Source organism: Puccinia triticina, chromosome 8A, assembly GCF_026914185.1.
Source record: "Puccinia triticina chromosome 8A, complete sequence".
In the NCBI taxonomy this organism is placed as follows: Eukaryota; Fungi; Basidiomycota; class Pucciniomycetes; order Pucciniales; family Pucciniaceae; genus Puccinia; species Puccinia triticina.
Window position 1 is genome coordinate 1,649,157 of NC_070565.1, and position 13,349 is coordinate 1,662,505.

Here is a 13,349-nt window from a genome sequence, read left to right on the forward strand (position 1 = left end):
GACCTTGTTTTCTCAAGCAATTTCCACACTTGCTGCGCCCGCCCGTCCCACTTCTTGGACAATATAACACTCTCATCCCGGATAGTCCTGCCACCAATACAAAGTATTGGTTTGAGAGGAGCTCTGTCCTCCACCCTCCCGGACCATCTATCATATAGGTCCAAGAGGAATCCTCCCCTCTTTCCACCTGATATAACTTGATTGGTCCGAGAGGAAGTAGTGGACTCTGGAGTGTTCCCCTTGGACCAATAAAATGTATAGGTATTGTTCTGAGAGGATCTGTCTCCTCTTCTCCTTTGGACGGAACATCCTACTTCCTTCATATCACTCAAAACCACCCCTTCTTCCTCTCCACCAATTTAACTAGATCGGCTCAAGAGGAAGAAGGGGTGTTTTCCCCTTGAACCAATACAATGTGTCTGGGGGGGGTTGTCTCCCTTTACCCTTGGAAAGAGGGGTCCGTTTTCCCCTCGGACGGAGCGGTCCGTTTATTGGTCAGGACAGACTTGTCTGCCTCTTCCTCTCTGACCAACACAGCTTGATTGGTCTGAGAGGAAGGAGAGGTTTGGCCCTCCTGCCTTCCTTTGTGGACCGATACGTGTTTATCGGCCTGATGTTGAGGAACCCCGTCGGCCTCAGACTGCATAATATATGTGTTATGTATGTATGTTACATAGTCTGAGCGGGAAAGATTCTTGCAGCAAGGAACTCGGTGAAGGAACTTGTGGTTATGGTACATGTTTATGCAGAGCTGTTTTTATTGCTTGATAAATGGTACAGGCCCTTACAGATATCCAATAGTTGGTGGTGAACAGATGCACTAGCATATCATGAATCTTGTGCTGCTCTTGAATTTTAAGTAAAACAATAGAGTAAAGTTTAAAGTATGTTTGAACTCATCAGGACAGAATTAAGAAAAATTGCTTGTAATCCCCCACGTGCATTCTGTAATGACCAATTCAAGGTTCAATCTTCAAGGGGAGATAAAAATTGCAGCACAATGTGGGCAGCAACGCAGATTATCTACAGAGATACACGGCAGTTGCACATATTAAAGTTTTGTTTGGCAATTTGACGTGAGGAGCCAAGTATTGGTCGGCTCAACTGGTCAGCTACCAGCCCCCGCGTCAGCCGTCAAATTGACAGCCAAATAGCCAGCCCACCTGCCGGCACTTGACTTCAGACAACTTAATTTTAACTTCTGTTAACTTGCCTGGGTTGATTCGCCAATAGCCCTAACCCAAGAGGGTAGATTATAAAATTCTACCAAGGCCGCTCATTGGAGGGACACGTCACCCTTGGCTCCCACTCTTTTTTTCAAAGTCCGCTCATTGGAGAACAGCGTAGGACACATATTCATTCTCCACACCTCCAGCCTCATCCCTTTGCAAAAACAAGAACTCATCACTGGCTGGAATATCACACATCCACCTCTCACAACTGCCAATGATTATCTGGTCACCTCTATCCTTTCAGCCGGAACGTTTACAGGTGCACTGTTAGCGTACCCCTTTGGAGACCACCGTACGTATCCAGACTCCCTCAGTACATGTTACATCCAAGCTCACTCTGCCACCCATCCCCAGTGACAGTCGGCCGCAGATGGGGTGTCATCGTCGCCTGCGCCGTCTTCTGTGTCGGTGTGGCCCTGCAAACCGCTTCCATCTCTGTCCCCGTCTTCGCCGTTGGCCGTGTGTTTGCCGGTCTCGGCGTTGGAATGGCGTCTTGTCTGGTCCCCAGGTACCAGTCTGAATGTGCCCCGTTTGTCCTTTCTTCTTTGCCTTCTCATCCATGCCCTGACTGACTCGCTTGCAATCCCCTCCTGCCATAGGAAATGGATCCGTGGCGCTGTTGTGGCCTGCTATCAATGGGCCATCACCATTGGTCTCTTGGTCGCTGCCGTCGTCGTCAACGCTACCCAGAACTTTTCAGATGCCAGCTCGTACCGCATCCCCATCAATCCAAATCATCGCCTGGACGGCTGGGCGGGCTTTGGTAGACTGCCGGAGTCTCTTGGTCGGAAGCCGTTTTTTGCCGGCAATTGTCTCCCTCATATCGGGACCAATAACAACTGCCTCTCTTCCTTCTGTTTGATTAAAACTTGTACACAAAAACCATAAAGAAAAAGAAAAAAAAATGCAAGTGCCTTGTGAGTTGACCTGAGGGTGTCCCAAAAAACAAACCGAGGGTTTGCGGGGGAAGTGGCAGGCTGATCAGCAGTTGTTTGCTGTCAGACGGTGGAAAAATGTGCCTGGGCTGGGGGTTGACGTCAAGTTGCTGCTTGGGTCGGCGGGCCAGAAGTTTTGCCAGCTGTTTTCCCGACTTCTCTCTGGTGGGCGGGCTGACAATTCGGCCGTCAATTTGACGGCTGACGCGGGGGCTGTTTTTTGCCGGTCAACAATGGCTGAGGGGGGACCGTCAATTTGACGGCCGAACTTGCGGCTCTTTTGACCGCGCTATGCAACCGCCGTGTAGGTAAGATGTAGGCTGTGAATTTCTACCCCACCAGCCAGTAGTTCAGGCATGAGGCCAGCTTTAAAATATATGAAAAATTAGCAAGAATGAGCTCAAAATAAAATGTGAAGACAAGACCTAGAAATAAAAGCACTATGTGCAGAAGAGAAGACCCAAATACTAGGAAATACGTGCAAATATAATCTGAATCAAGAAAGTGGTGAGAAAAAAAACCCGTCCAAAATTTCCGAGAGCCTTGCAACCTTGGATTTTTTGAAGAACAGGATGCAAGCTGTCTCGTGGTTGTGTGGATTTTGAGGTCAAGGATCATGGCTGGATATGAGGTGGATGACAGTCATGCTTGGAGGCTCATTCCACATGCAATGTCCTCAAAATACTGTTGTAAGAGGTGTGTCAAAAACATGTCAAGTTATTAAGTGTTGATTTAAGCTGAGATGGTCCAGGAAAGTCCAACTAGAAAGCTTACAGCTGCGCCATCGCAAAACAAAACCCGGCGACTGAGAACACGCCAACAACGATAAAAACACGCCTGTTTTCTCTGATTCTAGCGAGATCTGCTTGCATTACCACTCCAGTATTGGCTTCTGCTTGGCGCGCCAATGCCAGCCGCGCTTCTTCTGCTCGCGCTTCTTCTTCTTGTTGCGCCAATGCCTCCTGCGCTGCAAGGTCAATCGTTCGGCAAGTGGGACAAGTAGCGTCTTTTTTGAACCATGTATTAGCACATTGAGCGCAAAACCAATGGCCACATGCTGGAAGGTATCTAAGTTTCTTTATTTTTTTGGGGAATGCTACCCAGCAAACTGGGCAGTCGCCTTCCGGGAGATCCTTATTGCGTAGGCCTTGAAAACTAGCGCTTGAGGGGTTAGCCGTAGGTGTGTGATCAGTGGAAGTTTCTGCAGCTGGCCTGCTCGAATGTAACCCGGACTGCTCACCTCCCCAGATCAAATGATATTTCAGCTCGCAGGAAGCTGGTGGATCAAGCCTGGTTCTTGTCAAGGATATGCACTCACGTTGTAGTCGGATTCTTCATGAATATTCACGATGAATTGATTGGATTCACTAGAGAGCTCTAAAGTGTGTCCATAGGCTGGATTCTGTGCGAATCCTCCTGGATGTTCCATCTGCAAGCTTTGTCCAACGAGCTGATTGGGATTCAATTATGAGTGGTAAGATTTTTCAGGATCATAATCCTGCGCCATGATGGAATGAGGAGCGCTCAACTAGTAGCCATAATAGCCACGTATCCATCACGAGAATTCGAAATATTTTTTATTCTTGAGGACGTGAGAAGTTCTACGAGGTTTCGACAGAGGTTGGGCCAAGGTCAACAGCAGTGTTCATTGGAAGACATTGTGATTTTAGGATTGATGATTTGGCTTAGGTTGTCGCACCCGACGAGAATTATTTAAGCGCACGCGCTTTGTTTTGTCGCAGCACACACCACACGCACTTATTTGATTCGATTTAGAGAAAGCACACCAGGAAGAGAAAGTATGAAAGTCAGAATGGATCGCTCACGAAACGTAAAAAGAAAGATGGTTGGGCATACCTGCAATAAGCAGAGAGGTTGAGTCGAATAGAGACCGGTCGAGAGGAAGGAGGCGAGAGATGCTGAGATCAATAAACTCGAAGCGATAGTGTGCCTGTTGTCGATTCAGTCGTTGATCGTTGGATGGTGAAAACCCGTACTTCCTGGACCTCTTCGAGAGTTTAATGGCAGCCTAGCCGGCCTATACAGACTTCCATGCGTCCTTTGTCTTCCAGAAGAGCGACAAGACATGATTCACGCGGCCTTTTTCGCGGAGAGTGCTCTCCAGGATGAGCTCCTTCGAGAGTTTGATGGCAGCCTAGCCGGCATACAGACTTCCATGCGTCCTTGGTCTTCCAAAAGAGCGACAAGACATGTTTCACGCGGCCTTGTTCGCGGAGAGTGCTCTCCAGGATGAGCCCTGCGACTGGCCTCGAGAAGCACGCGGGCCTTCCGTAAGATTCCATGGCTTCGCAGACTCTTCTTCGAGGCTGTATGGTAGTGGATGCGTAGGAGCCAAGAGGACTATTCGGCCATGGACCGGGCCCCAAACGCTCCTCCGCGGGGCGTCGCGGGCCGTCCGATGGTACAAGTTCAAGCGTACATGGGCCCCAAAATCCGTGCTGGAGCGCGTCCATGGGGGCCAGTTCTAGCGGCGCCATAGACTACGCTGGGCGGCCGACTTCATCGGCGTCGGCAGAAAGCCGCACACCGCTGCGATACTTCTGCGCTGCAGGTTGTCGGCGGTGTCCCGCTGGGCTACGCTACCCTGAGGCTAATGTTATTAGCGCAGTCGGCCCGTCTGCTCCCCACTCACGCGTCCGACGGACGAGTGTTTTTCTTCGGCCTCCTCAGGGACTTCGACCCTGAGCCAACCATGATCCAGACATACACCCCAGCCTTCTCAGATCCCGGGGGGGGGGGATGATTTGCGACGCCTTCAAGGCCTCTTTCCCTCCATGTAGCCATGAGATTTACGGACACTCGAGGCCGGACACACATGTTCGAGACCGGTCTTGCGCACTGCTAGAGCGGCGGTAGCTCATTGCCGCAGCGGTGGCTCATTGCCGCAGCGGCCCACAGCGCCCGGCGCCGACCCGTGTCCAGGCGGACATGGGGGCATTGACATACGTGTGGATAGTGACTTTTCTGGGGGTTGGGCTGAGGGTAAACGAAATGGTACAACATACAACAACAGGGGATTGAGTGTACATGCATAAATACAGGGCCTTGAGATAACAATACGTGTGTCTGGACCAAGCTCGTCCAGATCAAGCGAAGCGTCCGATAATCAGACAAAAAAGCTCCCACGCACCGCGACTCTCCGCAGCGCGACGCGGAACCTACCCGCGACGAAAGCCTTGGCATCGAATGTGCCGAGCATCGAGGTCTGGACGCCTTCGCCCGGTTTGCTGGTATTGGAGCGATGGTGGAGGACGTACTTGGCGGCGTATCTGCGGAAGACGGCGGTCCTGTTTTGGAGGATGTGGAGGGGCACGTTATCGAGCACGGCGTCGAGCATCAACGCGGAGGTGGAGGGGGAGCGAGCGAGGGAGGCGGGGATGAAAGCCGGGGGAGCCAGGCTCGCAAACGCGCTCTCCGGGAGCCCGTCCTCGGCAGAGGGAGAGGGGGGGAGAGGGCCGTCGAGCAGGACCACGTCCGGGCGGAAGAGCCGGATGTCGAGCATGCCTGCCAGCCCGGCGAGCTCGGCGGGCAAGACGACGAGGGCGTGGAGGACGCCCGAGCAGCGCAGCGGGGCCCGGGGCGGGAACAGGCCCGGCAGGCCGATGTGCATCTCTCGGATCTCGAGCGACTCGAGGAGGTCCGGCGTCGGGCTTCCGGGGAACTGCAGTCGGAGGTCCATGGTGGACAGGAAGGCGCTGATCAGCGTCGGCACCTTCGGCGCCCCGACCTCGGCGGCGGATAGGCTCAGCGGTATTTGGTTTGCTCGGGGGTCCGCTGCGGGGAGCGCCCGAGGGATGCCGGCGTACCGGACGGCCAGCGAGTTGGGCTTGCCCGCCAGGAACCTGTTCAGGAAGCCCGACAGCGGGTCGTCGTCCTCTTCCCCCTGTAGGGTGCTGTTGGGAGAGGCCAGGGAGGGAAGCAGGAAGCCCTCGATCGCCAGCGCCAGAGTCTCCGCGGCCGGGTCGAGGGCGAACGGGAGCGTGTGCGAGGAGGCCAGCGGGACCAGACGGTGGCGAGGGCCGTGGACGAGCAGCACGGATAAGGGGATCGGCCATGGCACGTCCACGGCCACGTCCAGCTCTCGGATGTGCCGGCGCAGCAAGAGGAGCGGGTTCGGGGCCGCGACGGTCGCCCGGATGCCCACCCCCGCCCGGCCATCAGACGTGTCCTCAGCGGGGATGGGGAAGAAGGCGTAGGTGGAGAGCGTGAGCAGCGCGGCGGGGTCGGCCCATTCGGCAGGCACCTTCGGCACTGGACAGCTCACAGGGGTCAGGACGCGGACATAAGCAGGAGATGGTCTTGGGGCGTACGAGTGACGGGGAGGTGGAGGGTGAGATGGGGCAGCCGGAGGTGGGCGAGGCTGCGGAAGAGGGCGTCGGTCCACGAGTGTTGGTCCGGATGGGTGTCGAGCCGGAGCCGCAGATCTCGGAGGGCCAGACGCAGGGTGAGGGTGCGGCGGGTGAGCAGACGGGGCAGCTGGGCCGGGCCGGGGAAGCGGAGCCGGAGGTGGAGGGTGGTCTGGGCGTCGCGGAGGGAGAGGCGGGCCGGGCTCTGGAGGCGGATCTCGAGCAGCGGCTCGGCGGCGGCGGCGGCGGCGTCGAAGAGCTGGATGGGGGCGGAGGAGGCGAGTGTGGCGGCGGCGGTGCGGCGGAGGATGGCGGCGAAGAGGCGGGTTTCGATGCGCGAGAGGAAGGATGTGGGGGTGGTGAGGTGGGCGAGGTTGAGGGTGGTGCTGGCGCGGATGCGGAGGTCGAGGGTGTTGGCGAGGGTGAGGTTGGCGAGGGCGAGCCGGGTGGAGGGCAGGTCGACGGCGAGGAGGTGCTCCGGCGGGGGCCGGCTCCGGTGCAGGGCGGCTCCGATCCGGAGGTGGATGGTGGCCAGACAGAGGCCGAGGACCGCCAGGGGGACACCGACGAGGGCGGCGAGGTGCTTGGCGTTCATCGTGGGTGTATGCGCCCTGTAAGACTCCTCAGAGAATGCACTCTGACGATAAGATGTGCGTCGAGGTGATTAGCTCAAGTGCGCCTTGGTATCGGTCCAAACTCGGTTGATTACACTCACCTGACGATAAGATGTGCGTCGAGGTGATTAGCTCAAGTGCGCCTCGGTATCGGTCAAAACTCGGTGAGGAAAGAGTGGAACCGGTACCGGGCGCCTTGGACTAGACTAGGTACAAATGGGCGCAGCCGCAGTAGAGTATGTATGTACAAAGGGAAGTACATGCATAAAGATGAATAAACTTGGGATTTGCTAAGTTTACCACATTGGCTCTACCCCGGCCTCCAACACCCCCCCCCCCCAAGGTGGTAAACTTCACCCCCGTAGTCCCAGCTTCACGACCGCCGCGTCCATTTTGTTTGGTCCTAGCTTTTTGGTGAAGATATCCGCCTGTTGTTTGTGGGTGCTTGTCCAGGTAATCTTGATGTTATTTTCACGGACAAAATCGTTGATGAAGTAGAAAGCTCGAATCAAATACTTTGTTTTCTTCTTTGATGAGTTATCACTAGCTATGAGAATTGCCGCTTCGTTGTCGCAATAAATGTTCATTTTCATTGTGTGGTGAATGTCTTCAAGCAATATTGACAAGCCCGCCAGATGTTGAGTACCTTCCGACAACGCCACATATTCCGTCGGGCACATCGAGAGTGCCACCACTGTTTGTCTTTTGGCCCCCCAAGCTATAGCGTCTCCCTGATGTTTGTTGACAAATCCGGATGTTGACCTTTTGTGTTCTCCTCCCCAGTTCGCGTCCGTCCACAGATCCAATGAGTCCCCTTGCCCTTTCAGCATCAATTTCATGCCCGTAGATTTCTTCAGGTATCCTATCAAAAAATCCAGCGCTTTCCAATGTGCATTTGAAGGGTTGTCGCTGTACCTAGCTAGCAAATTGACGCCATAAGAAAGGTCTGGTCGTGTTCCTGCCGCTAGGTACATTAGTGATCCAATTATTGATCTGTACGTCGTTTGGTCTACTGGTTCACCGGAATGGATTTCTAGATCTTCATTGGGTAATGTGCTTCTGCAAGAGTAGATTGGTCTTTTGTAGTCATGAACAATTTGACTCGCCAGTTTTTCTTGATTGAGTTCAACTACATCTGCTCTCAACTTGATGTTTATCCCCACCAATTTCTCCACTTTGTCCGTCCATTTGATCTTCATTTCCTTCTCCATTGCCGTTTTCAATTCCATCATCAAATCCTTGCTCGACGCCACCGCAAAACCGTCGTCCACGTGTAGCCAAATGATTATGAATCCGCTCCCACGCCAATAGATGTATAGAGACTGTTCTAATTCCAAAGCAATGAAACCAATCTCTTCCATTTTTGACTTGAAAAATTTCCACCAACATTGTGCCGCTTGCTTTGTTCCGTACATTGCCTTCTTGAGTTTCATGATCTTCCCCTTGAGTTCTGGTCTGATTTCTATTGGAGGTTGCACGTAAACTTCTTCCTCAATTGGGCTGTACAGATAAGCCGAGCTGACGTCAAAAGTTGCTATTGGATAGTGATACTTGATTGCTAGAGAAATGAGCAATCTCAGAGTTACTAGTGAGGCTGTTGGCGCGTATGTTTTGTTACAGTCTCGACCCATAACTTGGTTGAATCCCTTGGCTACGTACCGTGCATGGAATATCTCCGGTTCATCCGGGGAGCTTCCATCCTTGATTGCAAAAACCCATTGGCACCCTAGTGCTTTCACGCCTGCAAATGGTTCAACCGGCGTCCATACCCCTAGCTCGAAAAACTTTTCAATCTCGTAATTTGCCGCCTTGAACCACTTCACTGAGTCTACCGCTTGTAACGCTGTCTTGATGTTGAGAGGGAGTCTTTTTTCTTCGCCTACCGGAAGGTTTGCTACCGCACGCTCTTCCGCTTTTGCCATCACATCAGTTTCTTCTTCCCCCAATTTGAGTACTAGCTGGTTGATTATGAAATCTAGGTCCGTTTTCTTGGGTTCTTTCTTCTTGACCGGGAGGTTTTGGAATTCAGGAAATATAACAGAAGTCAAATGCAGTATACGTCCGTCTTGTGTTGAGTGAATTAGCCAACCTCCTCCTGATGCCGGATAACCGATGAGCTTCCCAACATGCGCACGCTCCAAAAGTTTGTCGCGCTTGTCCTTCGGGATATGCACAATTGCATCAGCTCCAAAAGGGTACAATACATTGGGGTCGATTTGAATTTTGTACAGCGCTGTCAGCGGACAAGAGCTAGTCTTCTTGTTCGGAATACGGTTGTGGATGTGTGCCGCCATTCGATACGCGTAAATCCAGTATGGTCGCAGCATTCCTGACCCGTGTAGCATCGTCCTGGCCATGTCGCCCAGGGTTCTGTTAACTCGCTCAGCCTCGCCATTTTCATCCGGGCTATATGGTGGTACAGGAGCTAATGAGACTCCGATCGGGACCAAGAGCTTCTTCAGCGACGCCGTGTACTCCGGTGCATTGTTGCATCTGATGTTCTTTGGGTATTGACCAAATGTATTCTTAAGATGATGAAGCCATGCCATGATCTTCGACGGGACCTTGCTCGTTTCAACCATTATGTCACACCATATGTATGTGGACGCATGATCTTGCATCGTGAGTACGTAACGTTTCCCCAACATGTCGTATTGAAAAGGACCGGCCACGTCGGAAACTAGGAGATCTAGAGGTTCGTCGCGTGGTATGAGGGAGTTACCGCCTGGAGACTTCTTGTCAACACTCTTGGATTTTGCACATTGGGTACAAAAGAACGATTCCCATTTCTTTCCTTCAATTTCATCCGGGTAGTGCTGCTTGAGGTAGTTTCTTACTACTTCTTCTGACACATGTCCAAGTCGACGATGCCACAAGAATGGATCAAACGATGGGCGCTGGGTTACTTTGTTTATTTTCAATGATTGTTGTAAATTACTTAGGAACCAGCAGTAATTTTTGTACAAAGTTTTGAAAACTACATTCGAGGGGCTAGTAAGAGTTGCATTCCGCCCTTGTACCATGAGAGTCCAACCCGCGCATGTCAATCGACCAACCAAAAGGATGACTCCGTCTACTCCGGGGCAATAGAAAACGTCTTCAATCGTCACGTTCCCCTGCTTCGTCGGTATCGTGATTGTTCCCTTGAGGCTAACATCAACCAAGCAGTCAGTGACTGCTAGGAGTATCTTCCTGGGTTGATTGAGTTTTTCCGTTGAAGTGTAGAAGTCGAAGGAACCACTCACATGAGTCGAAGCTCCGGAGTCCAGAAGAATTTTACCGTCACTCACTTCCGGCACATCTAGTTGTCGGATCCGGTTGTGTTTGCCAAACGGTTGGTCTGGTGGTAGATAGTTCGACCCTGGCGTATCATGTCCTTCCGGCGGCGATCCAATTTCGCCAGAGTTGACGTCTTCCCAGAAAAGTCGGCAGTTATTGTACCAATGTCCATTTTGTTTACAATAGTGACATTGTATACCATGTTTGGTCGTGAGCCAGGGGTTGAGTGGGTAACCTCTGAAGATTGCTGCTTTCTCAACTGACAGGTTGTGCTTGGGTTGGGTTGTTGGCAAGCCGTTTTTCTGGTTCGTTTGGCCTTGGGGGTTAGGACTCGGGGTTTGTGGGTTGCAACGATGGGGCGGAGCATATCTGCCTTGAGGGAACCGGACTGCATTGATTGTGTCGAGGTCTATCGGGGAATATGAGTCTTCAACAGCTGCAGCGACCGCTTTTTGTTGAGATTTTCCTGTTGCCGCTTGTATGACGGTCATCACATCGCTTAGGGTGGGCGCAGCCGCTGCTTCGAGCTTCTGGCCGACAACGAATTCGAATGTCTTTGCGTCTATCCCCACCGGTGCCGCAAAACTGAACTGCAAACACAGTCCACCGACTTCTTCAAGGGTGAGTTTGAGTTGGTTAATCTCCGCCCACACCTTGCTCCATCGCGCGAGATCTAGATCGGTGCCTGGAGTATGGGTGCTCATGAGTTCAGCAAACTGTCCTATCACATCAAGCTTGTGCTGTCGGTCAGATCGATCGCACTGGCTCTTCAAGTTCGTGAATATCGTCCAGGGATCATCTGAATTGGTGCCATCGACAATATCGAGGAGGGGTTTTTCGATGGTTGACCGAAGAAGGCAAGCTATTGCGGCTTGATCTTTTGCTGACTTAGATTTGAAATTCAACTCTAGTTCGGTGAAGGTGCCCTCATTTTTGAATACATATTTCAACGTCCAATTAATTTCGCGGTTCCAGACAGTGAAATTTGCTTTTCCTTTTGCTAGCTTGGTTTTCTTTGGGTTATGCATCAGGTGGAGCTCGAGGGGTTTCTTGTGGAAGCTGTTGAGCACGCTATTGTTCCCTTCGTTCTGGATTAATTGGGGTTGTTGAATTCCACTGGTGTTGACTAAAGTCGTGAGCCGATTGAGTTCAGCTTTTAGTCGAAAAAAATCTTCAGTGGTTACTTGGTCCGCCATTTCGACTTCTTTTGAGGAGGATTGTTGAGGAGTGTTTAAACGTTCGTAAAATTCTTTCCGTTCTTCTTCTATTTTCTTGATTGTTTCTAATCTTTCTTGTTCTTCTTTCTCTCTTTCTTTCTTCTGTTTTTCTAACGTTTCTGCTATTGCTTGTTCTTGAATTTCTTTGATTTTTCCTCCTTTACCGACCATTCAGGTTCTGGTCTCCCGAAAATTGGAACTTGAATCCCGATCGCGCTGCTCAGAGCCGGCTTTTAACCTGTAAGACTCCTCAGAGAATGCACTCTGACAATAAGATGTGCGTCGAGGTGATTAGCTCAAGTGCGCCTTGGTATTGGTCCAAACTCGGTTGATTACACTCACCTGACGATAAGATGTGCGTCGAGGTGATTAGCTCAAGTGCGCCTCGGTATTGGTCCAAACTCGGTGAGGAAAGAGTGGAACCGGTGTCGGGCGCCTTGGACTAGACTAGGTACAAATGGGCGCAGCCGCAGTAGAGTATGTATGTACAAAGGGAAGTACATGCATAAAGATGAATAAACTTGGGATTTGCTAAGTTTACCACATTGGCTCTACCCCGGCCTCCAACACGCCCCTGCCCACACTCAGCCTGCAGGCGCAATATAGGGTTGGTGTGACAGGCGGCAGGACACCCCAGCGACTGTGACATCTACAGCCCAGTTCACCTTGCGTTCAAAAACAACAGTTGTTGCTACAAAAGTCAGACTCCCACGGCCGTTTTAAGGTCTTTTAAGCTCCTCAACCAGCAGCGGCAATTTTAGTTGGCGGCTTAAAATGCCCCAACATTGGATGACTGGAGGACTTCCCACCAATCTGGAAACCCAGATTTTCCCAGATTTCGCAGGGAAATCTAGGCAGATCTAGAATTTGGGACAATCGAGCCCAGATTTCCCCGCAAAATCTGGAAAAATCTGAGTTCCCAGATTGACGGGAAGTCCTCCACTTGCCGTTGAGATCTGTGGGCCTCCCAGAAGTGATCTAGAGCTCAAAGAAGCTAGATTTCCCTGCAAAATCTAGACTTTCTGGGTCTAAAGGGCCAGCATCTGTGGTGGTCCCAGATTGCACAGGAGGTACTCATTACACTCTTCATGTTTGCTTAATAGAGAAGGGCTTGTAAAAATTTTGAAAATATAATTGGGTGCAGGAGAAAGAGAAAAACCCAAAAACTCACAGTAGAATTTTGAGAAAACTTTGAACAACTTTTTAAAAAATGTAAAATTTGTTCTGATTGCCAAGGAATAGAGAATGTCAAAGAAGACTCAGATACCTGTTGGCACCCAGGCACCTGCTTGTTCTTTTCACCAAACTCAGTACCTCACACCACACCCAGCACCACCTGGCGGTTACCAGTGGTACTATTGGCGGGTACTACAGGTCCCCTGGGCTAATTTTTATATTTTTCTCTGTAAAATCAATCACAACCTTTACTTTTCAGACATGCATGACTACTAATCACCTCTATCAGCAATAATGTACTTGACCTGATGAACATATTGTCACTATATCACTGACATAGCCATCTGACCCAAACGTACTACTAGACTTAGACCGCATCCGCCGTCTCAGGTATTGGGTTACACTCACTTTGTTATATCAGCCTCCAGGCTACAATCACATAAGCATAGTTGAAATCTGTTTTAAGAGCATCAGTACATGGTTGTGCTGAATTCCATAGGCTATAAGGCAAGGTTACTGAAAACCCACC

General features: G+C 51.3%; 2 protein-coding genes across 2 annotated transcripts; one reads left to right on the forward strand and one right to left on the reverse strand.

The window, feature by feature from the left end:
- Positions 1-1,549: 1,549 nt before the first annotated feature.
- PtA15_8A164 (uncharacterized protein) lies at positions 1,550-2,120 on the forward strand (the record flags this gene model as incomplete). Its single annotated transcript, XM_053171564.1, has 2 exons — positions 1,550-1,761; positions 1,832-2,120. 2 exons carry the CDS (start codon positions 1,550-1,552, stop codon positions 2,118-2,120), a joined length of 501 nt encoding a protein of 166 aa, XP_053022815.1.
- A 2,909-nt stretch (positions 2,121-5,029) lies between these two features.
- On the reverse strand, positions 5,030-7,129 carry PtA15_8A165 (uncharacterized protein; the record flags this gene model as incomplete). Its single annotated transcript, XM_053171565.1, has 6 exons — positions 5,030-5,164; positions 5,319-5,475; positions 5,596-6,030; positions 6,163-6,439; positions 6,499-6,737; positions 7,011-7,129. The coding sequence occupies 6 exons, from the start codon at positions 7,127-7,129 to the stop codon at positions 5,030-5,032; spliced, it is 1,362 nt and encodes a 453-aa protein (XP_053022816.1).
- Positions 7,130-13,349: the final 6,220 nt, after the last annotated feature.